The 27,407-nt window shown below is 40.6% G+C and overlaps 1 protein-coding gene across 2 annotated transcripts in view; it reads left to right on the forward strand.

Moving 5' to 3' along the window:
* The first annotated feature begins 2,789 nt into the window (after positions 1 to 2,789).
* Positions 2,790 to 27,407, forward strand: part of ALG8 (ALG8 alpha-1,3-glucosyltransferase) — a 31,286-nt gene continuing 6,668 nt past the window's right edge. Inside the window, exons 1-9 of one of the 2 annotated variants that reach the window (XM_060176693.1) lie at positions 2,790 to 2,908; positions 4,729 to 4,807; positions 7,455 to 7,648; positions 10,730 to 10,839; positions 11,769 to 11,836; positions 20,182 to 20,308; positions 20,466 to 20,569; positions 21,378 to 21,498; positions 25,141 to 25,280. In XM_060176693.1, the coding sequence (XP_060032676.1) occupies positions 2,874 to 2,908; positions 4,729 to 4,807; positions 7,455 to 7,648; positions 10,730 to 10,839; positions 11,769 to 11,836; positions 20,182 to 20,308; positions 20,466 to 20,569; positions 21,378 to 21,498; positions 25,141 to 25,280 (978 nt within the window). In that variant the 5' untranslated portion in view covers positions 2,790 to 2,873. Of the gene's footprint in view, positions 2,944 to 4,728; positions 4,808 to 7,454; positions 7,649 to 10,729; positions 10,840 to 11,768; positions 11,837 to 20,181; positions 20,309 to 20,465; positions 20,570 to 21,377; positions 21,499 to 25,140; positions 25,281 to 27,407 lie in introns of both variants that reach the window. The other variant, XM_007529716.3, reaches the window with a different exon arrangement.

Consider the following 27,407-nt stretch of genomic DNA (forward strand, 5'->3'; position numbering starts at 1 on the left):
TGATAGTCTTTTATAGACTTTGTACATCTTATGCTATTACTAGGTAGAAAGATAGAAAAGATGTAGAGATATTGTGAAGAGATGGTTGAGCAGGCTGCGCTTAAACCTATGAGATGAGTCTCTCCAGGTAAGTCTCTCTCTCTAAAGAGGGGTTGAGCACAGGAGGACGCATAAATCTCACAAGGATGGCAGCCATTTAAGCCTTCCCTCCTCCACAGAAAGTCCTACATCTTCCCACCTGAGCATGGCATTCCTCTAAAACATTTAAGCCTGCTCCATTCCATTTTTCTTTACTGTGTCCATTTAGATATAAAGGGATAGGAGGAGATGTTGCTGAGGACTTATTCTGATGCAGTCTCCGCCCCCAGGTTTTTCTATGCCCCGCTAAATCCTAGAGTGCCCCCTTTCAACCAATCCTGGCCCTACACGTCAACCCTGGTTGTCGCCCAATAAAAAGCCCCCTCACCCCTCCCCTTGCTCTCTCTGGGCTCTGGGCTCTCCCTCTCTGAGGTCTCGCTCCCTGCTCTCCCCCCGTGGTCAGCCATTGCCGGCTGGCTCCACGTGGTCTGAACCAAACCTCCCCCCCCATCCTATTATAAAGATTTGTGTACCCCTTTGCTCTGGACGTCCGCTCTCTTCTCCGTGGTGCAGCCCGACACCAGACCGCTGCAACAACAAGCCTATATCCAATAACATGCTATAGAAAACGCAAAATCCAATCATTTCAAACTTAGCAAAAGCATGATCCATTCAAAGCAAAGCGCGGGCCAGTTTCAAACATTGCAAAATCACACAACCAATAGAATCTAGCCAGGTAGGGTCACCACATGCCCCCCCCATCAGCTGCCCCTTCCTAGAAAATAATTTCCTAGTGCAAAGGCCCTGATAAGCTCTGCCTGTTTGCAGGGTCTTGGTAAACAACCGGTGGCTTACTGATTAGGTCCTGTTCTTCAAGGGGGAAAGGGCAAGGAATTTTCCATCTCACACTACAAGCAACTTATACTAAAAGGAACTTAAAAACTTCTGCATAAAAAGGGAACTTCAAGGCTACTGCCTTTTACATTTACCCCATCATGGATAGAGCTCAAAGATACCATGTTAAGTGAGATAAATCAGAAACAAAAGGATGAGTATGGGATGATCTCACTCATACGCAGAAGCTGATAAACAAGATCAGCAGGGAAAACTCTAAGCAGAACTTGGACTGTAGTTGGTGTATTGCATGGTGGAGAGGGTTCAGGTCCTGAAGCATGATGACAGGAGGATCTAGTGGGAATTGTATTATCACATGGAAATGTTATATATATATATATTTAAAAAACTACTGTATTTTACTGTTGACTGTAAACCATTAATCCCCCAATAAAGAAACATAGTGGTCTGGGAGGTGGTGCACTGGACTCTCAAGCTTGAGGTTCTGAGTTCAATCCCCTGCAGCACATGTACCAGAGTGATGTCTGGTTCTTTCTCTCTCTCCTCCTATCTTTCTCACGAGTAAATAAATAAAATTTAAAAAATTAAAAAAGAACACTTCTTAGCTCTGATGGGAGGATAGTGATCTGAACCTGGGACATTGGAGCCACAGGCAGAAAAGCCTTTTTGCATAACCATTATGCTACCTCCCTCATTCAAGGGGAATTAATCTGCGAGTTACACCCCATAATGATCCTAGGTCCATACTCCCAAGGGAGGGGGTATGATATGGAGTTCTGGTGGTGGGAATTGTGTGGAATTGTACCCCTTTTATCCTATGGTCTTGTCAATAAATAAAAATTTAAAAAAAACAAAAAACGAGGTAGCTAAAGGAGATGTTAACAAGAAAACAAGTAGCCTGAGATTTATGCTGAGAGCCAGAGAAATCACCAAATAGAAACTTACCTTGTGATTTTTCCCAGAAATGGGATGGCCTGACCAACCCTACTTAGGTAGTCTTCTAGCCCCCAAATAAAAATAACTTTGAAACCACCATCTCACTTTTTTGCCTAGTAGCAATCTCTTGCTCCTGTTCTCCTCTACCTATAAAAATCTGAAGGTTATTTGTACTAAGTGGGGAAAGGGTAGTCTGCCTCCACTGTGGGCTCCTCAGGGACAGATGAACCCCAAATCTGGCTCAGAGCCCCCCAGAAATTCTTGTCCTCCTATTAGTGGGTACTCCAAGCAGGTGTCCAGCACTGACCCCAACTTCTAGCCAGAGCCACTCGGGTTCCAAGTCTGTCTTCTCCCCCAGCGCATAAACCTCTCCGGTTAAGAAAGTTCTTTCACATGTACCAGATTAATATCTGGTTCTTTCTCACTTTTCTCCTATCTTTCCCATTATTAAATAAATAAATAAATAAAATCATAAAATAATTTTTTTTAAAAAGTGGTCCGGGAGGTGGTGCAGTGGATAAAGTATTGGATTCTCAAGCATGAGGTCCCGAGTTCAATCCCCCACGCACACGTACAAGAATGGTATCTGATTCTTTCTCTCTCTTCTCCTATATTTCTCATTAATAAATAAACAAAATCATGAAATACATTTTTAAAAAGAGAGAGTTCTTTCACCAAAATCCCCAGCCAAGTCAAAGCAACACCCAGGGGGAAGGCCCCGCAATTCTCCTGGACTGTAGCTAAAAGTAACCAAGAAATCGCGATTAGGGAGCCATGAAGACGCGCAGGCGCACAAGCCCGTGGAGCGAAAGCTGGAAGAGCACGACCGTATATATGCGCGGTTTAAAAGCGAGAGAGCCGCCTTTCCCTAGCCAGGGCCCTAGCGAAGAGCCCAGGGCTCCGCCTCCCTGGCACTTCCTCGCAGGCGCCGCAACCCGGAAGCGGATCTAGTTGGTTGTCTGCTCGAGGTGCAGCTATTATGGCGGTGCTCCGAATTGCGATGAATGGTGGCAATTGGTTCTCGGCTTTGGCGCTTGGGGTGACACTCTTCAAATGCCTTCTCATCCCTACCTAGTAAGGGAGCAGCTCGGCAAGAAGCTAGGCAGGGAGGCCCCGCGGGTGATATGGGCGGGAGAGAGAGATGCCCTGGGTGTTAGAAGCAAAAGGAACTTAAGATCATTTTACCTTTCTGCCTTTGCTCAACAATTGTGCCTTACTTGATCCGAGAGCTAGTTCTTAGCTTTAGGCGACTGGGCTCAGGCCTGGCTCTGTAAGACTTGAATGTTTTTGATCCTCTGACTCGTCTTTAATAAGCAGGTTCAGAACACCTACTTCATTCATTCAGCTACTGTTTGTCATATCAGCTGTCTCTTAAGTGCCCCGCTCTAAATCCTGAATATGCAGTGATGCGACACGTGTGGCCCTTGTTTTAGAGTTGGGGTCAGAGGGACAAAATTTAAGATTGTGAGATCTGTGAAAGAAAGAAAGAAAGAAAGAAAGAAAGAAAGAAAGAAAGAAAGAAAGAAAGAAAGAAAGAAAAGAAAGAAATCCTTATTTGCCAAGCTTTTCCTCTTTTCATCTCCTTTCTACCTCTCTAAAGCCCCTCTCATCTCAGTTGAGTAGTTGAGTATGTGGTCCTCATCTATCTGGCGGCTGTTTGTCTCATAACAACTCTGATATCACATTGTGGATCTCTACATAATTTTCTCTTCTCTTAATTTTATGTTAATCTAATGCTTAAAGCAGCCACAGAATTTAGGAGGTGAGAATTTTCCCTCCCCATCTGGGGAGATACTTAGATATATACAATAAGTGAAAATAATTTGTAGATCTAGGAAAGAAAGACTGCACTGGGGCAGTTTCTGTCTGATGAATTACTGATCCTCCTAGGTTTGGGCTGGGGAGATAGCATAGTGGTGCAGCAAAAAGACTTTCATGCCTGAAGCACCAAAGGTCCCAGATCCAATACCCAGCACCACCATAAGTCAGAGCTGAATAGTGCTCTGGTAAAAAAAAAAAAAAAATACCCCCCCCATACACAAACCAAAGTATTAAAAAAAGAAAATACAGAGACCTTTTACAGATGATGAATCTTGGAATGAGGAGCAAGAGTAAGTCACCTTTGGCTTAAAAACCTCCCTGAAGAAAAAATAAGAGATTTTGGTGAGTCCTTTGGGCAATTAATTACCAGACCTTTTACATATTTATATATACCCAATTTTTCTTTTCTCTTTAAAAAGAGTCTATTTATTAATGAGAAAAATAGGAGAGAGAGAGAAGGAACCAGACAGTACATGAGCTGCTGGGGACTGAACTCGGGATTTCATGCTTGAGAGTCCAGTATCTTATTCACTATACCATCTCCTGGACCACAGTCACCAATTTTTCCATAATAGAGTTTGACCTCAGATGTGTATTTTAGGATTATGTAATGCCTGTTTGTGTATAGGATAGTGACCTAAGACTGTAGGAGATGTCTTCCCATTTAAAGTAATAATTATAGGAACAGGGAGTTAGCTCACTTGGTAGAGCTTGCACCTTATGTGCAAAGCTCTGGGTTTGGCACCAAATGGAAGCACCAGAACAGGACCAGCAAGATCTCTGTGGGTTGTGGAGTAGAAATCTTTATCTCTCCTCTTCCTTACTCCTCTCTCTCTCTCTCTCTCTCTCTTAAATAACGAATGAAAATAAGCTCAGGGAGGCCAACAGCAGTGATCTCATGTATGTGATAGGTCATGGTATTACATTTTTAAAATATACATAAAAATGTGAAACTGATAAAATTGATTTGTAAATAGAGAAATAGGAAGTTGATCAGTATTGCAAGTCTTATTTTATTCATCTAATTGTGTTGAACAGCCATTCCACAGATTTTGAAGTACACCGAAACTGGCTTGCTATAACTCATAGTTTGCCAATATCACAGTGGTATTATGAGGTAAGTTTTAATTTTTACCTACTTTTTTAAAGATTATGTGAGAAATTGCCTTAGCATTATTATTGATATGAAAATAAGTTTTGTAACCCACTATTAATCACAAATTTTAAAAAATTGCAAAAGAAAATAAATAAAATTTTTAAATATTTTATGAAGTTAAAAGTTTTCATGTGATTATAGATTTAATTAATCTTCATAAAAATTGTATGTGCCCTTTACTCTGATTAAATCCCTTTACTTCAAGATGAGTTTTCCATTTGATAAGTTGGGAATTACAAATATTAGTCACAACTTTTTTGAAAGAATATTGAATTAGAAAAGAGCAAAAATTGGTTTCTGGACCTAGTTTTGCCACAGACATCAAAATATATTTGATCTCTCTAAACCGTATTTTCTTATCTGGTATGTGAAGGTTTAGAATGAGTCCTTTAAGATTTTTCCTAGACGTAATGTTTTGTGATTTATAAAGAAAGAAATAATAAAATGTTATGTGTAGACATCTGGTAATAAACTGTTCTCTGCTATTATTATTTATAAAAACTATTTCTGTATCATGTATGAATTACTAAATTGCATGTGAGACTATGAAAGCACTAGTTCAGAAATACACTCTGCAGTGGGGTTTTAAAAACTGACATAACATTGTTTTACAAATATTATAAAACTTGTTATTGTTGGTAGGATTCCATTGTGCTGGGATGATTTTTTTTTGGGTAGAAATGAGGGAGGAGATAGCATAATGGTGATGCAAAATGATTTTCATGCTTCAGGCTCCAGGTTCAATTCCCCATGCTACCATAAGTCAGAGCTGAGCAGTGCTCTGGTAAAAGTTGTTTGTGAAAAGAAAAGATGGGCCAGGTGGTGGTGCACCTGGTTGAATGCACATGTTACAGTGTCCACCCAGTCCCCACCTGCAGGGGAAAGCTTTGCAAGTGGTGCAGTGCTGCAGGTGTCTCTCTGTCTCTCTCCCTCTCTATCTGATTCACCCTTCCTTCTTGATTTCTGGCTGTCTCTAGCCAATAAATAAATAAAAGATAATACAAAAAGAGAGAGAGAAAGAAGGAAAGGGAAAGGGGAAAGGAAAAGGAAGGGAAAGGAAAGGGAAAGAAAAGACAGAAAGGGAAAGACAACATAGCACCAAAACTAGGCTTTCTGTAACACAGTCAGGGCTGGCTCAAACCTGAGTCATGTACTTTGAGAAGCAAGTGCACTATCCAGTTAAGCAATCTTGCTGTTCCTGATGTTACAGTATTTTAAGATTAGTTTCCCTAAAATCTAAATATCTATTATTTTTATTTATTTAATGAGAGGTTGAGAATGAGAGCCTTACTCAGGCATCTGCAGTGCTGGAGATCAAACCTGGGACCCCATGCATGTAAGCCCTGTGCTTCTATTGCTATACCACCTTTCAGGCTTCTAGGGAATACTTTATTTTCATTTTGTATGCTTTTTTAAAAATAAATTTATTTATTAACATGAGAGGTCTGGGGAGGTAGCCAAGTGGTTGAAATGGTTATGCAAAAAGATTCTCATCCATGCCTGAGGGTCCCAGCACCACCATAATCAGTGTTCTAACACCAAAAATAGAGAGAGAGAAAAGAAAAAAAAGTCAATAATATTTATTAACATAATAAAAAAAAAACCAGAGCATCACTCTGGCATGTGCAGTACTAGGGATTGAACTTGGGATCTCATGCATGCAAGTCTGACACTCTGCCTGCTGTGCTAACTAGGGCCTCATATATGCTTTTTTGTTTTCTTCAAATACAGATGTGAAGGGTTTTTTTTTTTTTAATTTATTCATTTCTTGTATAGAGAGAGAGAAACTGAAATTTAAGGGGGAGATAGAGAGGAAGGAAGGAAGGCAGATACCTGCAACATTGCTTCACCACTTGTGAAGCTTCCCTTCTACAGGTGAAGGACTGGGGGCTTGAACCTGGATCCTTGTGCACCATAGCATGTGTACTCAGCTGAATATGCCACCACCCAGCCCACTATGATTTTTGTTTTAACAAGAAAATGAGGAGTTAGAAGATAATTCATCCTGTAGAGCATGCACCTTACCATGCATGATGCCCTGAGTCCTAGCCCTGGCACTGTATAAGAGAGCCATCAGCAGCACCAGGGAGCCCACCATGAATGATGGAGTGGTGCTATGGTGTCTCTCCTCTCTCTGCTCTCTTCCTCTCTAAAAAAAAAAAAAAGTTAAAAAAGAATGTAAAATGGGGGGAAGGCAGTGACACACCGGTTTAGTGTACATGTTACTGTGCATGAAGACCTGGGTTCAAGCCTCTGCTCCCCACTTGTAAGGGGGACACTTCATAAGTGGTGAAGCAAGTTCTACAGGTGTCTGTCTCTCTCACTCTCTCACTCTTCCTTCTTAATTTCTTTCTGTCTTATCCAATAAAAAATAGAAAGGAAAAAATGGCCATCAGGAGCAGTGGATTTGTAGTGCCAGCACTGAGTTGATAACCCTGGTGGCAAAAAAAGAGAGTGGAACATTGGGCTGCTCACTAATATACGTATGCAAGGCCCTGAGTTATGTCCTTGTGCAGCATTTAAAAAAAGCCAGAGAGTGAAAATTTTACAGACTTCTTATTCTTTTTGTTTATTCAGTTACTTAGGATATCTTTGACTTTTACCACAGGCAACTTCAGAGTGGACTTTGGACTATCCCCCCTTTTTTGCGTGGTTTGAGTATGCCCTGTCACATGTTGCCAAATATTTTGATCAAGAGATGCTGAATGTCCAAAATCTAAATTACTTCAGTTCAAGCACCCTGCTTTTCCAGAGACTTTCTGTCATCTTTACAGATGGACTCTTTGTGTATGCTGTCCATGAGTAAGTCTGAGAATGCTATTTACGTGGAAGGTTGTAAAGAAACACTATAATATTAAATAGTGCTCATTTGTTCCTGGTTTGAGGAAAAACAAAGTTCATACAATGGCAAATGTGGAAGCAGTCCAAAACTGTTTTAAATTGCTCGTGAGTAATCACAAAGTCCTCTGAGTCTTACAGAAAAAAACAGGGAATATGGTGGGGTTGCAAGGCAGCGGTACAGCAAGAGATTGTGAATGTTGTGAAAAATATCTTTGGGTGGAGTTTCCAGACCATTTCCCTTGCTTAGAGTAGTGACAAATGTTTTTCTTCTTTACTGGCCTCCAAAGGCCCCCATGATCTATCCTATTCCTTGGGATACACATATATTCCACCAATGAAGTTGTCATTCTAGTAAATGCAAGAATTCTTCCAAGGACCTGGGTTCAAGCCTTTGGTCCCCACCTGCAAGGGGAAGCTTCATGAGCAGTGAAGCAGGTCTGCTGCAGGTGTCTCTTCTTTCTGTATTTCCCCTTCCCTCTCAATTTCTGTCTTATCAAAGTTTTAAAAAATAATATTAAAAAAAACTTTTCCTGAGTGCTTTTAGTTGTTGTGTCTGAATTCTTACCTTCCTATCTAATCATTTGAAGTTATTTTCATAGTTTATATTTTATAGCTTACATCTCTTGATTATAAATTAATTTAAAATAGTTTATTAATGTCTTGCACAATAATTTCCAAGAAAGGAAGTGCACAATTAATGTTGGCTTCTATTATGACCCTTGTTATAAATGGCACATTTCTGTATGTAGCCCTCTAACCTGAACCCTTGCCCCACTCCAGAAAGAGTCCCGTAGGAATATCTTGACCCCTGCTTAATGTTACTGAATAAGTCTTGTTTGACCCTCTCTCTTTCAATCAGTTTATGAGCTACCAAGAGGTGGAAGAGGGGGTTAATTTGTAATACACTCCTTTTAAGTCAAAAGTTTGAATTCAGGCTCCCAGGGAAAGTGAATATAGGCAGAAAGAGGAAATATAATGCATTTCCATCTGTGATATAGTGGGAACAGTTCAGTAAGATGTATGCTAATAAGATCTATATACCACTTAGAATCAAGCACTAAGTATAGATCATTAACTTACTTCATTTTCCCAACTATTGTAAGGTTATTCTATTTATCAGGAGACTGAGGCTCCCTGGGGGAAAATAGATCTTTGGCTAGTCTCTATTTAATTACATCTTTATTTATTATTTGGTTCAGTTGTTTTGTCCTCACCTGAGCCTCACCACTCTAGGGTGACTCTTCTCAGATAGGAAGAGGGAGAGAGGGAAAGACATAACCACCACCAGAGCGTCCCCCAGTGTTTTGGGAGTCAGGCTGGAACCTGGGCAAAAAGGTGCTTTGTCCAGATGTGCTACCTTGCTGACCCTTAATTTTGGTTTTGTTATTAGAATCTGTCAGTATTCAAGTGAAACACATTTAAAAAAATCTTCTTACAGAATAATAAAATTTAAGAATGAATAAAAAATTGAAAATGAAATTATACTGTTTAATGACCTGCTGTTCCCATTTAATAATATGCCCTGGTCTTTAAATTATATATATATTGGTTTTTATTTTGGCCATCACTGGGGCTTCACCACTCCAGATTGACTTTTTCAGATAGAAAGAAAGAGATAAAAAGACAGAAACCACAAGCCAGTGTTCTGGGAGGTGACATGGTCTTGAATTTTATCCCTGGCAGCACATGTGCCAGAGTGATGCCTGGTTCTTTCTCTCTCTCCTCCTACTTTTCTAATAAATAAATCTTAAAAGAAAGAACCTGTGTTCTGGGGGCTGGGCTCAAACCCAGGTCATGCCCATGACAAAATAAGTGCACTATCCAGATGAGTAATCTTACTGGTCCAAACTACTTACATTTTTACATATAGTACATATTTTTTTAAAAAAATTTTTTTACCCCACCTGCAGGGGAGTCGCTTCACAAGCAGTAAAGCAGGTCTGCAGGTGTCTATCTTTCTCTCCCCCTCTGCCTTCCCCTCCTCTCTCCATTTCTCTCTGTCCTATCCAACAACGATGACATCAATAACAACAACAATAACTACAACAATAAAACAACAAGGGCAACAAAAGGGAATAAATAAATAAATATTAAAAAAAGAAAAATTAAAAAAAATTTAAATATTTTCCCTTTTTTTGTTACCCTTGTTGTTTTTCATTGTTGTTGTAGTTATTATTGTTGTTGTTGATAGCATCATTGTTAGGACAGAGAGAAATGGAGAGAGGAGGGGAAGACAGAGAGGGGAAGAGAAAGATAGACACCTGCAGACCTGCTTCACCATCTCTTAAGCCACTCCCCTGCAGGTGGGCAGCCGAGGGCTCGAACCAGGATCATTCCGCCGGTCCTTGTGCTTTGTGCCATGTGTGCTTAACGCGCTATGCTACTGCCTGACTCCCATGTATTTTTTACAAATTGTTTTTGTTGCTAGAGCTTTATACTAGCATGACTCTACTGCTTCCTGTGGACACTTAACTGCTTTTCTTCTTTACATTCTCATAGAGAAACAGAGAAAAGGAGGTACCACAGCACCACTCTACCATTCCTAGAGCTTCCCTAGGTGCCACATATGGTGCTACCATGGGACTGGTAAAGTGTGTGCTCTGCTGAAGAGCTATCTCCTGGCACCATGCTTTTTACCTTTAGTGACTAAAATAGTGAACACCCTCTCGGTTTTCAAAATCCTTATTTTGGGGGTTTGAGTGACTTAAATTTTATAAATTAAACTTTTGTCAAATCAGCATCAGCTGAAAATGAGACGTGGAACTGGGCCAGGTCTGGGTCACCTTTTTGAATATCAAGAATGTCGTGTGGTCTGGAAGGTGGCACACTGGATGAATTATTGGACTCTTGAGCATGAGGTCCCAAGTTCAATCCCCAGCAGCATATGTACCAGACTGGCTTCTGGGTCTCTTTCTCTTTCTCCTCATATCTCAGTAATAAATGAATAATTTTTTTTTCAAAAATATTATAGACAGTTTACCAGGAATGGCATTCTGAAGAGGATCACAGTCATTTCTAATTCTTTCTTACTCTTCACTGCAGGTGCTGTAAATGCATTGATGGGAAAAAAGCAGGCAAAGAACTCACAGAGAAGCCCAAGTTTATTCTGTCAGTCTTACTGCTGTGGAATTTTGGGTTGTTGATTGTGGACCGTATCCTTAACATTTTTGTGTACTACTCCCTTACACTGCTGTGTGCTGAGTAGCAGATTAATTCCTTCTATGATGATGCTATACCATGAGTGCTTTTCAAAAGAGGTGGGATGGGTTAGTAGATTTTCAAAGCTCTGGTTTTTATTTTTGTTTATACAGTAACTAGTACTGCTAAATAATAATAATCATCCAAACTACTACTACTATATAGTAGTAGTAATATAAAATATAAAACAAACAGATATCTTCTTTTAAAAAAGTCCAGTTAGGTAGAAATGTTCTGTTTTTTTTTTTCTTTCTTTCTTTCTTTTTTTGTTTTTTTGTTTTACCAGTTAAGAAAACATTCATGGGGGCCAGATAGTAGTGTACCCCATAGAGCACACATTACAATGCACAAGGACCCTGGTTCAAGCTCCTGGTCCCCCACCTGCAAATGGGAAATTTCACGAGTAGTGAAGAAGCATCTCTTTCTCCCTCTCTCCCCCTTCCCAATAGATTCTCTGTCTATCTCTTAAAATAAGCAAATATTTTAAAAGTAATGAGGAACATTTACATAGGAATGTGGCTCAGTGGGTACAGTGCAGGATTAGTATGTCTGAGGCTGTGGCTTTGATACTAGGCACCTCTGGCTATATATGTGTATGTTTATCTCAGTTTTAAAATGTATTTTATTTATTTAAATGAGAGAGAGATCAGAGGATGGCTCAGCCCTGGCTTTTGGTGGTGCTGAGAACTGGACGTGAGACCTCGGAACCTCAGGCATGAAAGACTTTTTGGATAGCCATAATGTTGTCTGTGAGTGAGTGTGTGTGTGTGTGTGTGTGTGTGTGTGTGTGTGTGTGTGTGTGTACAGTTTTTATACTCAACCTGTTGGCCAAGTTCATTGTGAATTCCACATTCTCTATTGTCTTTCCTTGACCTAAATCCAGATATTCATTTCCAGTACAATGGTTTTTTATTTGGTTTAATGCTCCTCTCCATTGCACGATTATTTCAGGTAAACACAAATAGGCTAATTTGATTTTTCCCCTTCAGTGTGCAGTTTAGCTTGTAAATGCAATAATATTATACTGTAGGTGATTGGTAGACTTATTTGAACAACCATTTTGAATTGCTAAAAGCTAATGATATTTTAATATTTCTCACAAGTTGCATCTTCTCTTTTGACAATTTTTTCCCCATTGTGCACCAAGAGAACATTATATTCTAAAGATGTGTTCAAGAATGATAGGCCTAAAATAAACAGAGCTTCTATATCTGATCTGGATAATTTATCTAGGAACTTATTTAGTATTGTTTGCAATCTAATCTGTGGTGGTGAGATTTTTATCATCAGAAGCATGTAGTACAGAGTAACAGTGTATGATTTGAATCAGTAGGCCTGGGTTTAAATCCTGACTAATCCTAACAAACTGGGATTCAAAACAGTGCATTGGATACTTCAGATTAGGTTCACTACATATAACATATTGTTGAGTAAATCTTGGAACTATTCATTAAGGCTGTTAAGATTTTTCCCTCTTTATTTTATTTTATTTATTTATTTAAATTTTTTTAACCGTTTATTCCCTTTTGTTGCCCATGTTGTTTTATTGTTGTAGTTATTATTATTGTTATTGTTGTTGGCTAGAACAGAGAGAAATGGAGAGAGGAGGGGAAAAAGACAGACACCTGCAGACCTGCTTCATTGCTTGTGAAGCGACTCCCCTGCAAGTGGGGAACAGGGGGCTCCAACCCGGATCCTTAAGCCAGTCCTTGCGCTTTGCGCCACCTGAGCTTAGCCCACTGCACTACCGCCTGACTCCCTATTTTTTAAATTTTTATCAGAGCCTTGTTCAGTTCTAACTTCTGGTAGTGCCAGGGATTGAACCTGGGATTTTAGGGCCTCAGGCATGAGAATCTCTTTGCATAACCATCATGCTATCTATCCCTGCCCTACTCTCCTTTAATAGGAGAGGAAATCAGAGAAAGATTTCTGGGTCACATTCTGTTTACTGAATCAGAATCTGTAGGATTGTGGTTTAGGTATCTCCAGGCAATTTTGACACATTATTGGGTTTAGAAATAATGAAGCTAAGGCTTGCCATTTAATTTTTTTAATTTAATTTAATTTTTTCAGCAACAAAATGAAATTTACCTTCATTACATGTTTATTTATTTTTTCTCCTGCGTTATCACTAGGGCTTGGTACCAGCACTATGAATCCACTGCTCCTGGGGGCCATTTTTTTACATTTTATTGGATAGGACAAAGAAATTGAGAGGGGGGAGGGGAAGATAGAGAGGGGGAGAGAAAGATAGAAACCTACAGACTTGGGAGTAGGGAGGTAGAGCAGCGGTTTAAGCACAGGTGTCGCGAAGCGCAAGGACTGGCTTAAAAATCCCGGTTTGAGCCCCCGGCTGCAGTGGAGTTGCTTCACAAGTGGTGAAGCAGGTTTCAGGTATCTGTCTTTCTCTCCCCCTCTCTGTCTTCCCTTCCTCTTTCCATTTCTCTCAACAACATCAATAACAACAACAATAATAACTACAACAACAATAAAAAAGGGCAACAAAATGGAAAATAAATATTAAAAAAAAAATTTTAAAGAAAGAAACCTGGAGACCTGCTTCAATGCTGGTGAAATGACCATCTGTTGTTAAAGTTTTGGGGGGCTCCAGCGGCCGGGCTAGCTTCGCAGTGGTGAACAGAGACTCGGGGACACACGGCTGGGCTGGGAAGCTGTATATCTTTATTCACGAACGGGCAAATCACCACACCATGTGCTTCCCTATCATTCTTTCTCTGCCGCTGCTGGGACTCTGCACATCCTTAGCATACGGGGCAGGGAGAAAGAGGGGCACGAAACTAGCAAGGACCAAACCATTTCTCTCAGAGGTAGGGGGAAGGGGGCCAAACTGACACGAAGACTACCAACAATTCCCCCTTTTCTTTTTAACTAAATGACCACAGTATCGGGTGTGGGGTGAACAGAAACCTATATCATACAGGCATTTTCAAAAAAGAAACTGGCACAAACATGGAGAAACATGTAAGCGAATAACAAGAACCAGTGTGCTGCCAAGGGAAGGCCTGAGGGGGCCATTTTTTGCCTCTGTGGGCAAAACTTTATCAGCTTAAAAAAAACATTTCCTGCCTCTGGGGAGCGTACTTACCTCGACGGGCATTTTTTAGCATGGGGGCGGGGAACGGCCTAGAGTCCCAAAGGCAGCTGGCTGCAGTCAGTGTTTGAGAAATCTAGCAGCACTTTTGCACTTTTGTGCAAAGTGTCCAAGGGTGTACCAGTGAGTCCAATAGGAGTGCCAGTCGAAAGCAGATGTCCACGGAAGAATGCCAGGGGGTGGAACGTTGTATAAGGAAGGTCCGCTGTCAGAATTCTGCTTTTCTGTAGAGAACTTGACAGATGTAATTTACTTACTATGAAACAAACTTGTAGCAGGTTAGAAGTTTATCACAATTGATAACTCTATTACAATTAGAAGTCTTTTTTAGAATGATTTTAAGGTTGTTTAAAGTTTAAACAATAGAATGTGAAAAGGTAGACATAAGAATCAAGGAAAGAAAACCTCAGGCATGAGAACTTGACAGCTGCAATTTACTTACTATGAAACAAAATTTGTAGCAGGTTAGAAGTTTACCACAATTTATAACTCTATTACAATTGTTAGCATAACCATAGTGCAATCTAACGTTTTTAACTGAGAAGGAATTTGAGAGTTTTACATATCAACAGCATCTTTTTAACCTTTTGTTACACCCATTCAAGATGGAGACACACCCTAGGTGTGTGCAGTTTTGTTTTTTTTTTAGACCAACTTGGTTAAAATATATTGATTTTTAACTAATTTTTTACCTCAGACTTTAAATGTAAGTTAATTTTATCTTTATGAGAATGATGTTGAAAACCTTTTTCATTTAACTTTGTCTAAGAATCTAGCCTTAAAGTTACATTCTTAACCTTAAAGTTAATGTTACCAAACTTTAAACACACACATACACATGGTCTTCAATACACAAAGAGAGAAACTTTTGTTACGAAGAAATGTCATTTCAAACACAAATTTAGATCTGTACTGTCTTATTTGTTGGGGGGGGTCACCATCAGGAGATGGCTTCCCGCTCAGCTCCACTTCTAGGAATTGTAGGTTGCAATCTCTGGATGAATCTCTGCGTGTTCTAGCTTGTCTGCCTTCAGACCCAAGCTGGAGATCTCGGCCAGGGGGCCCAGTTTCGGCAGGGAGCCCGCGGTCTCCGGGTGGTCTGGGATCTGTCCAGACTTCATAGCACGAGGGCGGGCGGGCCAGCCGTGCAGAAGGCGCGGGCCGAGGTGCCACAGGGTGGTGGCCAGGATAGGCCACCGTGGCCCTGCCCCATGGCCCTGCCATGTCTGCTGCCCTGCTCCCAGTGGCCGAGCAGCATGGAGGGAGCCAGTGCCCAATGCCCCGTGCCACACGGCAGAAAGCCGGCTCATGCGGGCTGGCGTTGGGCTCCTGCGGGCTGGCGTTGGGCGGAAACCATAGAGTGGTCCAGAGATAAATGTTCCAGAAACAGCGAAACAGTCTCATGAAGAAAGGGCAGAGGCCTTTGGAGATCTCTTCACAAGCAGAAGAGAAGGCCATAGTGTATAGGTAGCCAAATTGTCTTCACTTATCTGAGAGATGCGCAGGTCAGGTCCACGTGGGCGCCATTTGTTGTTAATGTTTCGGGGGGTTTCAGCAGGCCGGGCTAGCTTCGCGGTGGTGAACAGACTCGGGGACACACAGCTGGGCTGGGAAGCTGTATATCTTTATTCACGAATGGGCAAATCACCACACCATGTGCTTCCCTATCATTCTTTCTCCGCCGCTGCTGGGACTCTGCGCATCCTTAGCATATGGGGCGGGGAGAAAGAGGGTAGCGAAACTAGCAAGGACCAAACCATTTCTCTCAGAGGTAGGGGGAAGGGGGCCAAACCAACACGAAGAATACCAACAACCATCTGTAGGTGAGCTTTTTTGTTTGTTTTGTTTTGTTTTGTTTTTGTTTTGCCTCCATGGATTATCGCTGGGGCTTGGTGCCAGCACTACGAATCCACTGCTTCTGGTGGCCACTTTTTTTTTTCTATTTTATTGGATAGTACAGAGAGAAATTGAGGAGACAGAAAGACACCTGCAGACCTGCTTCATTTTGAATTGCCAAAGGCTATTGACATTCTAGTATTTCTCACAAATTGTATCTTCTCTTTTGACAATTTCACTACATACAAAGCGAAACCCACCCCCCCACACACAGGTGGGGGCTGGAACCAGGATCCTTGCACAGGTTCTTGCACTTAGTACTATGTGTGCTTAACTCGGTGCACCACTACCTGGCCTCCATTTCTTATTTATTTGTAGAAAGGACTAGTAGTAACCTCACAGAAACTTTCAAAAGATCAGATTAAAGAATTCATTTGTATTTTGTCTTGTTTTTTTGTTTTTGTTTTTTAACCAGAGCACTGCTCAGTTCTGGGGATTGAACCTTGGACCTTAGAGCTCAGGCATGGAAGTATTGTTGCATAACCATTATACTCTCCTTCCCACCCTAAATTTATTTGTTTCTTTTTAAAATTTTATTTATTTTAATTTTATTAGATAGTGACATTAATTGGGGGTGGGGAACTGCAGCTCTGCTTCATTACTAGGAAGTTTCCTGCTGCAGGTGAGGACTGGAGGCTTGAACCCAGTCCTTGTGTACTCTAATATGTGCACTCAACCAAGTGTGCCACTATCTAGTCCTCTTTAAGTTTTCTTCTCTCTTTCTTTCTTCCTCTCTCTCTCTCTCTCTATGTGTGTGTGTGTGTATGTGTGTGTCTGTGTACATATATATATATTACTTATTTATTAGAAATAGAGAGAGGAGGTAGAGAAAAAGACAAACCTGCAGCACTGCTTCACTACTCATGGATCTTTACCCCTGAGGATGGGGATTAGGATGGGGCCATTCTGAACTCAGGTCTTTGAGCATGTGTGTTCTATCAGGTTCACCACTGCCTGGTCCTATCTTGGCCAATTTTTAAGGATTTGTTAATGGGTAGGGTGAGGCAGAGGGAACAAGAGAGGAAACTAGAACATCACTCTGGGGATTAAATTTTGGCCTTCCACCCCCCCCCATTGTTTTTTGTTTGTTTGTTTTTATCCAGAGTGCTATTCAGCTCTAGTTTATGGTAGTGTGTGGGATTAAACCTGAGACATTGTAACCTCAGCTGTGAACGTTGTTGAAAACAAAAATATTTTTGTATAATAATTATGCTATCTTCCCTACCCTGGGCCCCATTCTTCTTTTTCTTTTTTTTAAAAGATTTTATTTATTTATTAATGAAAAATATAGGAGGAGAGAGAGAGAGAGAAAGAACCAATATCACTCTGGTACAATGTGCTGCTGGGGATTGAACTCCGGACCTCATGCTTGAGAATCCAATGCTTTATCCATTGTGCCACCTCCTGGACCACTTCTTTTTCTTTTAATAAGATAATTATGTAGTATTTGTCTATTTATTTTTAATTTTACTTGTTTAACTAGGGAGAGAAAGAGAGAGGACAGAGCACTTGCTTTCAGCTCTGACTTATGGTGGTGCTAGGGATTGAATCTGGGATCTCAGAGCTTCAGGCATGAAAGTCTTTTGGATAACCACTATGTTCTTTCCCCAGACCCTGGGACCCCATTCTTGAGTGTCTAACACTTTATCCATTTGCCACTTCCCAGGCCCCCATATTAACCATTTTAAGTGTACAGTTCAGTAGTGTTAATTATACAGCCTATCCATAGTATGTTTTTTTTTTTTTATCAGAGCACAACTCAGCCCTGGCTATTAATGGTGCTGGAGATGGAACTTCAGATTCAGATCTCTTACCTGTGAGTTCTGTGTGTTTCCACTGCACCTAATCTACTTTTTTTTATTATTATTGTTTACAGAGAGGCAGAAAGAGTAATTACAGATGGAGGTTGGGGGGAGATAGTGTAGTGGTTATATAAAATGTTTTTCATGCTTGAAGCACTAAAAGTCCCACATTTAATCCAGAACACTACCCTAAACTTGACTTTAGAGTTAGGCAAAATAAAACAAAGCAAGTAAGCTGTCTTCAGTATGGTGGGGGCAGGGTTTAAACCTGGGCTGTGTATATGGCAAACCAGTATACTATCCGAGTGAGCTATTTCACTAGCCCCACTTTATTTTTTTTAATACATTTTGTTTAAATAATGGTAGATTAATGAGGAAGTAGTAAAATAAATAAATAAATAAATAGAGTTGTTGTAGCCCTCACCCATTCCTGAGATTATAAATTATATAACATCAAAGCTAAGGAACCAGCATTGCTCTGTTCAGCTTTCACCAGTTTTTCTACTCATGTTCATTTTCTGTTCCAGGATCCAATCGACGTCATTGCAGCACTACTCTTAGTTTGTCTTGAATTTTGTTGTTGTTGGTATTAGTGATTTAATAATGATTTAATAAAGATTATGGGATAAAAGGGGTACAGTTCCACATAATTCCCACCACCAAAGTTCCATATACCCCCCCCATTAGAATGGTCCCTAGTCTTTATCCCTCTGGGAGTATGGACCAGAGGTTTTTATGGGGTACAGAAGGTGGGAGGTCTAGCTTCTGTAATTGCTTCTCCACTGGACATGGGCATTGGCAGGTCCATCCATACCCCCAGCCTATTTCTTTTCTTTTTTTTTTAATATTTATTTATTTTCCATTTTGTTGCCCTTTTTTATTGTTGTTTTAGTTGTTATTGTTATTGATATCATTGTTAGATAGGACAGAGAGAAATGGAGAGAGGAGGGCAAGACAGAGAGGGGGAGAGAAAGATAGACACCTACAGACCTGCTTCACCGCCTGTGAAGCAACTCCCCTGCAGGTGGGGAGCCGGGGGCTTGAACGAGGATCGTTACACCGGTCCTTGAGCTTCGCGCCATGTGCACTTAACCCACTACACTACCGCCTGACTCCCACCCCCAACCTATTTCTATTTTTCCTACCTGGGATAGGGCTCTGGGGAGGTGGGGTTCCAGGACACATTAGTGAGGTTGTCTGCACAGGGAAGTCAGGTTGGCATCATGGGAACACCTGCAATTTGGTGGCTGAAAAGATATAAAGCAGAACAAATTGTTTAATAATGAGGAACCTAAAGGCAAGAATACAACAGATGAGATTTGGGATATTCATTTTAGAAGAAGCTAGGAAGTCTATTTTAGTTATATTCTCAGGGGCCCATGATTTTACTAATTTTGGCCTGAGCCTGACAGCTAACATGCAGGTGGGCTAAAAGTACTGTCTGGGAAGGTAGTGTCAGAGTTGGGAATAGGACTAGAAAGCTGAATCAGGGTAGAGAGTAGCTCCCAAATATGAGAAAAGTCTCTAAATACCATTAACTATAAACCCCATCTATCTGGCATATTCATATTTAGCACAGGAGTCATTGTGACTCTGAAAGAAAGGTCATTAGTCTATTTTACAGATGAAGAGCTTGAGTACAGGCAGACTCATTTGTTGGGCCAGAATGCCGGGCTAGCTTCTCGGGTGTTTCTTCCCAGGCACGTGCTCTCTGGGTTGGAGAGAACTCCATGGGAGCCAACCTGGGCTGCTGCTTACTCAGCGACACAGGAGAGAGACCAGGAACTCGTGGTGGAGTGGAAAGCCTTTATTGATCAGACACAACGCTTTTTATATCTTAGAAACCGGAAGTGGCAGGTCAGAAAAGGAAATGTCTAGGAGAGAGGGTGGAGAAAAGAGCGTGAAGGTAGAAAGCTTTCACAGCAGCTATTGCAAAGGTTCTAACCAATGGGATTAACCAATACTCTACAGGCAGGGCGGGTTTCAGGCAAAACAATGATTATGTAAATAGACCATGGGTATCAGTGATGGAGCAGGGGAGCTGTCATTAACGTGCCCAAACCTCAGAGTCAGTGTGTATCTTAGCGGAGGCATTAATACAGGGAGGTTAGGCTGTGCTCTAAAGCCCAAAAAAGAGGGCAAGAGTGAGATGAAGAATGGAAAACATCTGAAAGGTGTGAAAAAGAAGGAAAGAAAGAGGGAAAGAAAGAAAGAGAAAGAAAGAAAGAAAGAAAGAAAGAAAGAAAGAAAGAAAGAAAGAAAGAAAGAGGGGGCCTGGTGGTAGCACAGGGGGTCTGAGGTCACAGTCCATAGCTAGGAACATTCTAGGCTGCACTCATTTCAGGTTCAGTCTTCTGAATATGCTGATTCAGCCTTCCTTCGGAGAGTAGGGCAGTTTCTACCATTATTGTTCTACATTGAGGGCAAGGTCCTGTAGAGAGTTTGTCCTGATTTTTAAAGTGATATTTCCCTTCTAAATCTTCTAGAAAAGGCATAAAGAAGGAGCTTTGCTCTTTGCTGTTCTCCTACATTTCAAGCATATCTACCTCTACGTAGCACCAACATATGGTATATATCTGCTGAGATCTTACTGTTTCACTGCAAATAAACCAGGCAAGTTTTAGCAATTTATTTTTCCTTGAGTTTCTCTGCTCTTGCTAAGATTGTTCTGTGATCAAGGGACATTACAGTTTTAGCATATAAGTGACTTGTGCCAGCTTTTACATAACTTTCCATGGTCCTGATTAATGATAATGTTCATTTTCTGTAGATGGATCCATTCGATGGAACAGTTTCAACTTCTTCCGTCTTATTTCCCTGGGTCTAATTGTTTTCCTGGTTTCTGTTCTTTCTTTGGGGCCATTTCTAGCCATGGTAAGTTTATATTAAGTAATGCATGGTTTTGTTGTTTAGAAAAACATAGTACAGCCAAGGATGTATAAGCTAAATTATTCCTTTTTCATTACTCCTTCCCAGTATGATTCCCCCAAAATGGGATACTTTGAGTTTACCTGTTCAGATACTTGTGTATTTAGCTGTATATCATATGCTGATTGCCATTGTTTGCAAACTCTGTATTTGCTAATGTACTCACTTATTTGCAAAAAAAGAAAAATTATTTTGTAACCTCAAGATCAATATTTGTAGTCAGTCACTGCCAGCAAAAATTCTGGAGAGCCTAGGACCTTATAGATATTCAGTAAAAATTTTTCTTTCTTTTTTTTCCCCCCACTCATCCTCAGCTCTGGTGATGCTGAGCTTATGGCTTATGGTGATGCTGGGGATTAAACCTCAGAATCTCAGGCATGAAAGTCATTTGTTTAACCATTATGCTGACTCCTGTCTAAATATATAAAGTCTTTCCCTATAGTCCCTCCTTCTTTAGTAGTCTTAGACAAGCTTTAGTCTGTGTTCTCCTTTCCACCATATAATTTTTTTCACTGTTTACTTATCTCAGAAGAACCTTAGACTGGTATTTCAAAATGCATTCATTTATCTTGCCCCAACAGATTAGAAGATTAACCAGAGAGAGATTCTATGAACTACGAGTAATCAACTTCTTACTTAAAAAAGACTACAACCCATACCATATAACTTTCTATACACTATGCCATCAGCAGTTCCCTAATTATCATTTTGAGTTCGGAAAAGATTGATCACTGTTTAAATTTTTTTCCAACAGGACCAGTTGCCTCAAGTCATTTCCCGACTCTTCCCTTTCAAGAGGGGTCTCTGCCATGCCTACTGGGCTCCAAACTTCTGGGCTTTGTACAACGTCTTGGACAAAACACTGTGTGTCATTGGTATGGTAACAAGCCTTCCCACTTAGACTGTGAACATTGAAAGGGCAAGTCTCATTGACAAATGGAAAAGCCTGCTTTGCATTTGAAAAAGGGTGAGCTCTTTGTGCTCTAGCCCTGCATTTCTGCTTTCCTGATGTACACAGAGCCACAAAAGGAACCAGTGTCTCAGGATGCTAAACAGACTACAGCTCCTTATAAAACCTCATTGTGGGAAAGGAATGGCTTTTCCTTTGTCCTGATCTTTTCCTTGAGGGGAAAAAAAATGTAGGCAATTTTTGAAAGATTAACTTGTTCTTAAGGAAAGTAAAATGCAGTAGTTAAGCCTGCATTAAAAATTAAAGGTATGAAGAAGCAGAAAAGAAAAACATGTACATTGTGACTCTGGGTATAGAGCCAATAAGGAAAATGATTAGTCATGAGATGAGAAGAAATGAAAAGCCTAGTTTGGGTTTGGGTCCTGATAAATAATTTATACTTTGAGATGATTCTACTGAAAATAACTCACTTTGGGACAACTCATAGTCTCTCACTTAGGAATATAGCCAAGCAATTTCTGAATTGGCAGGAGCCAGAGGAAGGTCAGCAAAATTTGGTTTACTTGATTTATTTCATTTTTTTTAAGCCGCTAAGAGACGGCTCATCATCAAAAGGAAATATTGTCTCACTTTAAAAAGTACATGACCGGTTAGGCAACTATATTTCAGGGAAATACTTACGAGCTTTTTTTTCCCCCCTTTGCAACCATATGTGCAAGATAACACAGAGTGGCCTCCCTTGTCAAATTTTCTACTCTTTACTTTTTTTTTTAATTTAAAAAAAATATTTATTTTCCCTTTTTTGTTGCCCTTTTTTTTCTTATTGTTGTGGTAGTCATTGTTGTTATTGATGTTGTTGTTAGAACAGAGCGAAATGGAGAGAGGAGAGGAGGGGAAGACAGAGAGGGGGAGAGAAAGACCTATAGACCTGCTTCATTGCCTGTGAAGCAACTCGCCTGCAGGTGGGGAGCTGGGGGCTCAAATTGTACTCTTTACTTTTTAAAGAGTGACGGAGCATGGGGGAGATAGCATAATGATTATGCAAAGAGATTCTCATGCCTGAGGCTCCAAAGTCCTAGGTTCAGTCACACACATTACCATAAGCCTGAGCTAAATAGTGCCCTGGTTTTTTAAAAAAAAATCTCTAGTTAGAAACTGAGAAAATTCATTGCAAGTGAATTCTCTGTAATTCTCTGTAAATCTCTAGTGATTCTCTGTAATATACAATACACTTTGCAACTGTGGATGGTAATTTATGTTTAACCTACAAAAAAAAAAATGTGTTCCCATTAAAAAGATGTTTGTGTGGTCTGGGAGGTGGCGCAGTGGATAAAGCATTGGACTCTTAAGCAGGAGGTCCTGAGTTCAATCCCCCGCAGCACATGTACCAGAGTGATGTCTGGTTCTTTCTCTCTCTTTCTCATAAATAAATAAAATCTTAAAAAAACAAAATAAAAAACAGAGAGTTGTTTGTAAAATAAAACAAACCAAGTAGTCTTTTATAAATATACTAAGAAATTTCTTTTTTTTTTTTTTCCTCCAGGGTTATTGCTGGGCTCGGTGCCTGCACCATGAATCCACCACTCCTGGGGGCCATTTTTACCCCCTTTTTTGTTGCCCTTGTTGTTGTAGCCTCGTGGTTATTATTATTACCATTGGTGATGTTCGTTGTTGGATAGGACAGAGAGAAATGGAGAGAGGAGGGGAAGACAGAGAGGGGGAGAGAAAGATAGACACCTGCAGACCCGCTTCACAGCCTGTGAAGCTACTCCTGTGCAGGTGGGGGGCTGGGGGCTCGAACAGGGATCCTTACGCCGGTCCTTGCTCAGCTCCTTGCGCTTTGCGCCACGTGCACTTAACCCACTGTGCCACCACCCAACCCCCTTCAATAAGATTCTTATGAGTGATTTTTATTTTAAAAGCTTCCCCTTTTGGGGGCCAGTTGGTGGCATACCTGGTTAAGCGGACATATTACAGTGTGCAAGGACACAGGTTCAAGTCCCTAGTCCCACCTGCAGGGGGAAAGCTTCATGAGTGGTGAAGCAGGGCTGCAGGTGTCTCTGTCTCTTTCCTTCTCTATCTCCCCTTTCAATTTCTCTCTGTCTACCCAATAATAAAGAATTTAATTTTTTTAAACAATCCCCCCCTTTGTTTTGTGAAAAAGAGAATCAGACTGAAGGGGAAAGGGAAAGGGACTAGGTCAGTGAATAGAAAAGATCTTAGTAGCCTACATCTTTCCCACATTTCTTTGTTCATTGCCATTAGGCCACTGTCTTATTAGTGGGCTAGAGCTTGCTTCATCATTCACAGACTTGGCTTGGTTTCCTTAAACCCCTCCATGTTGGGATAGAACCAAATCCCTCACCATTTATGTCCTGCAGGAAGCCAGTAGAGTAAAGGAAGTAGATACGTAAGTAGAGCAGTGTGCTAAGAACTAGCTGGAGACATACACATGATAAAATTGATCCACAGGAAGATCTGCTTTTGACTTAATGAGCTTTCCTAGATGAGTGGGTGTTTGAGGAGTTAACTTCATGAAGTGAATAGGCCATTCTAGGAGGCAGTAGCATGTTCTAAGGGTGAGTATGAGGATGGTATGTCAGTTTATTGTTACCGGGCCACATTTAACAAAGTGAAAGAGATGCAGTTGGAGAAATGAGCAGGGGCCAGATCATGGAAAACACTCCTGCCATGGTTAGTAATGTGGGCCATGGGAAATGGTTAAACCTGGATTTGAGAATATGCAATTCATGTTAGAGATGAAAGACAATTGCTAGCAAAAGTGCTTAGCTACACAAATTCTCTTCTCAGTGCAGACAGCTGCTCTCCACAGTATAATCCCCAAACCAGACACATTTCAGATAGAAATGTGCTGAAAGGAATTTATAAAATAAGTCTAGGCAGGGGCTGGGTGGTGGCATACCTGGTTGAGCACACATGTTACAGTGTGCAAGGACCTAGCTTCAAGCACCTGGTCTCTACCTACAGGGGGAAAATTACTTGAGTGATGAAGGACTGGTTGTCTGCAGATGTCTCTTTGTCTCTCTCCCTGTCACTTCCTACCCTCTCAAATTCTGACTGTCTCCATCCAATAAATAAAGATAAGGGAGGGGAGACAGCATAATGGTTATGCAAACAGATTTTCACACCTAATGCTCCAAAATGTCAGGTTCAATCCCCTGTAGTACCATAAGCCAGAGCTGAGAAGTGCTCTGGTGTTTCTCTATGTGTGTCTCTCCGCATATCTCTCAAAAATAAAAAATAGTAAATAAATATAATATAGAAGTAAAATTCTTAAATCATGGCCTTGAAGCAGCAATAACATTTGAAGGTTTTTAAAATATTACTTATTATTGGATAGAGACAGAGAAACATAGAGAGGGAGAGAGACAGACACCTGCAGCACTGCTTTACCATTTGAGAAGCTTTCCCCCTGCATGTGGGGACCAGGGGCTTGAACCTGTGTCCTGTGCACTGTAATGTGTGTGCTTAACCAGATGTGCCACCAGCTAGCCCCCTAGTTTTTCTTGTTGTCATCTTTCAAGGGACTCAACTGGTAAAATGTGAAGTGCCATTAGAATAAAATAAATCTTCACATATTCTGTAGGTTTACAGTTGAGAATTCTTGATCCCAGCAAGATCCCCAAGGCATCAATGACAAGTGGTTTGGTCCAGCAGTTTCAACACACTGTCCTTCCTTCAGTGACACCCCTGGCCACCCTTGTCTGCACTCTGATTGCCATATTGGTAAGTACTCACTACTTGAATCTTCTCTGCTCTTCTTCTGTGTGACTAGATGGATTTCAACATTCTTCAGCCACAGGATAAACTACCTGACTATAATCTTTCTGTGTATGAGGCATTTCTCTCTTTTTTTTTCCTAATTTTTAATATTTATTCCCTTTTGTTTCCCTTGTTTTATTATTGTAGCTATTACTGTTGTTATTATTGATGTCATTGTTGGATAGAACAGAGAGAAATGGAGAGCAGAGGGGAAGACGGGGGAAAGAAAGACCTGCTTCACCACTTCTGAAGCGATTCCCCTGCAGGTGGGGAGTCAGAAGCTTGAACCCAGATCCTTATACCAGCGTGTTAACCACCTGACTCCCATATGAGGCATTTCTTAGTAATTCTTAGAGTAACTTGGAATACAATATGAAAGGTCACTAGTTAGTAGAGATGTTGTGACAGAGTCCTGCCAGTGGCTATTAAACATTCGTTTGAGGTGGGGGAGATAGCATAATGGTTATGCAAACAGACTCTCATGGCTCCTAAGTCCCAAGTTCAATCCCCCGCACCACCATAAGCCAGAGCTGAGCAGTGCTCTGGTGTTTCTCTGTGTGTGTGTGTCTGTCTCTGAATCTCTCTCAAAAATAAAATAAAATAAAACATTCTGTTTGGCCTTAGGGAAGGAAAACAGAAGCTCAGGTTGGAGAGGGCCACACTGTAGAGAAGAGGGAAATGTCCATAGTTGGATCATCAGGATTTGTTGTTGTCATCTTTGGCTAACTGATTTTAAAAAAGGGGGTGAGGGGATAGCTTTACCCAGTAGAGCACACACTTTTACCATGTACAAGCTACCACATGGGCACACCATGCAAAGAGGAAGTTTAATCAGCAGCAGAGCAATACTGTGGTATCTTGTGTATCTGGGGGAAAAAAAGGAAACGTGGAATTCTAGCAAAAAGAAAAGTATATTTGTACTGCAGAGATAGTTTGTTTTGACAATGGTTTTGAGTAGAGTCAGAAATGGTTATTTAAGCATATGATAAGCATCTATTGTGATTTAAGTACTGTTTGAGTCATTATTTATAATTTCATCTTTTCGTGATTATGTTGCCTTCACTTTCGAAACATAGTTTAGTAGAATTCAGTATAGGAACAGAAACCTATGTGCTAGTGATCAAACTCTGTACCTCATGCTTATAAGTATATAATACTACCACTGTGCCACCCCCCTGGCTGCAGAGTACACTCAGCTTTAATTTTGGTTTCTCAGTGATCAACCCTACTAGTACTAGCATGACACCTGACCTACTTAATTACCTGGTTGTAATGACCCACTTTCTGACAATTTCTTTTTTTAAAAAATTATTTATTGGGGAATTAATGTTTACATTCAGCATTGTAAATACAATAGTTTGTACATGTATAATATTTACCAGTTTTCCATATAACAGTACAACCCCCACTAGGTACTCTGTCATGTCTCCCACCCACCTACCCCTGAGTCCTTTACTTTGGTGCAATATGCCAATTTCAGTTCAGGTTCTACTTGTGTTTTCTCTTCTGATCTTGTTTTTCAACTTCTGCCTGAGAGTGAGATCATCCCATATTCATCCTTCTGTTTTTGATTTATTTCACTTAACATGATTTCTTTAAGCTCCATCCAAGATGAGCTGAAAACGGTGAAGTCACTGGTTTTTTTGTTTTTTTTGTTTTTTTAATTTATTTTCCCTTTTGTTGCCCTTGTTTTTTGTTGTTGTAATTATTATTGTTGTTGTTATTGATGTCATTGTTATTGGATAGGACAGAGAGAAATGAAAAGAGGAGGGGAAGACAGAGAGAGGGAGAGAAAGAGAGACACTTTCTTTTTTAGTTGTCTCTAATTAGTCCTTGATCTTGCTAATTCCGTCTTCAGCCTCATTTATTCTATTCTCTCTCCCCTCTACTGTTTTCTGGAGTTCATCTATTTTGTTACCCTGTTCTGATACTGTTTTAGCTTGTTCAGCTAATTGTGTTCTCAGCTCAGCTATTTCAGCTTTCAGCTCTCTAATAACCTTGAGATAATTAGTGTTTTCTTCCAGAGTCTCATTGGTTGTTTCTGCATTTCTGATTCTTTCAAACTCTTTACTCACTCCTGTGACTATTATT

This window comes from Erinaceus europaeus, chromosome 17 (genome assembly GCF_950295315.1).
Source record: "Erinaceus europaeus chromosome 17, mEriEur2.1, whole genome shotgun sequence".
NCBI classification, from domain to species: Eukaryota; Metazoa; Chordata; class Mammalia; order Eulipotyphla; family Erinaceidae; genus Erinaceus; species Erinaceus europaeus.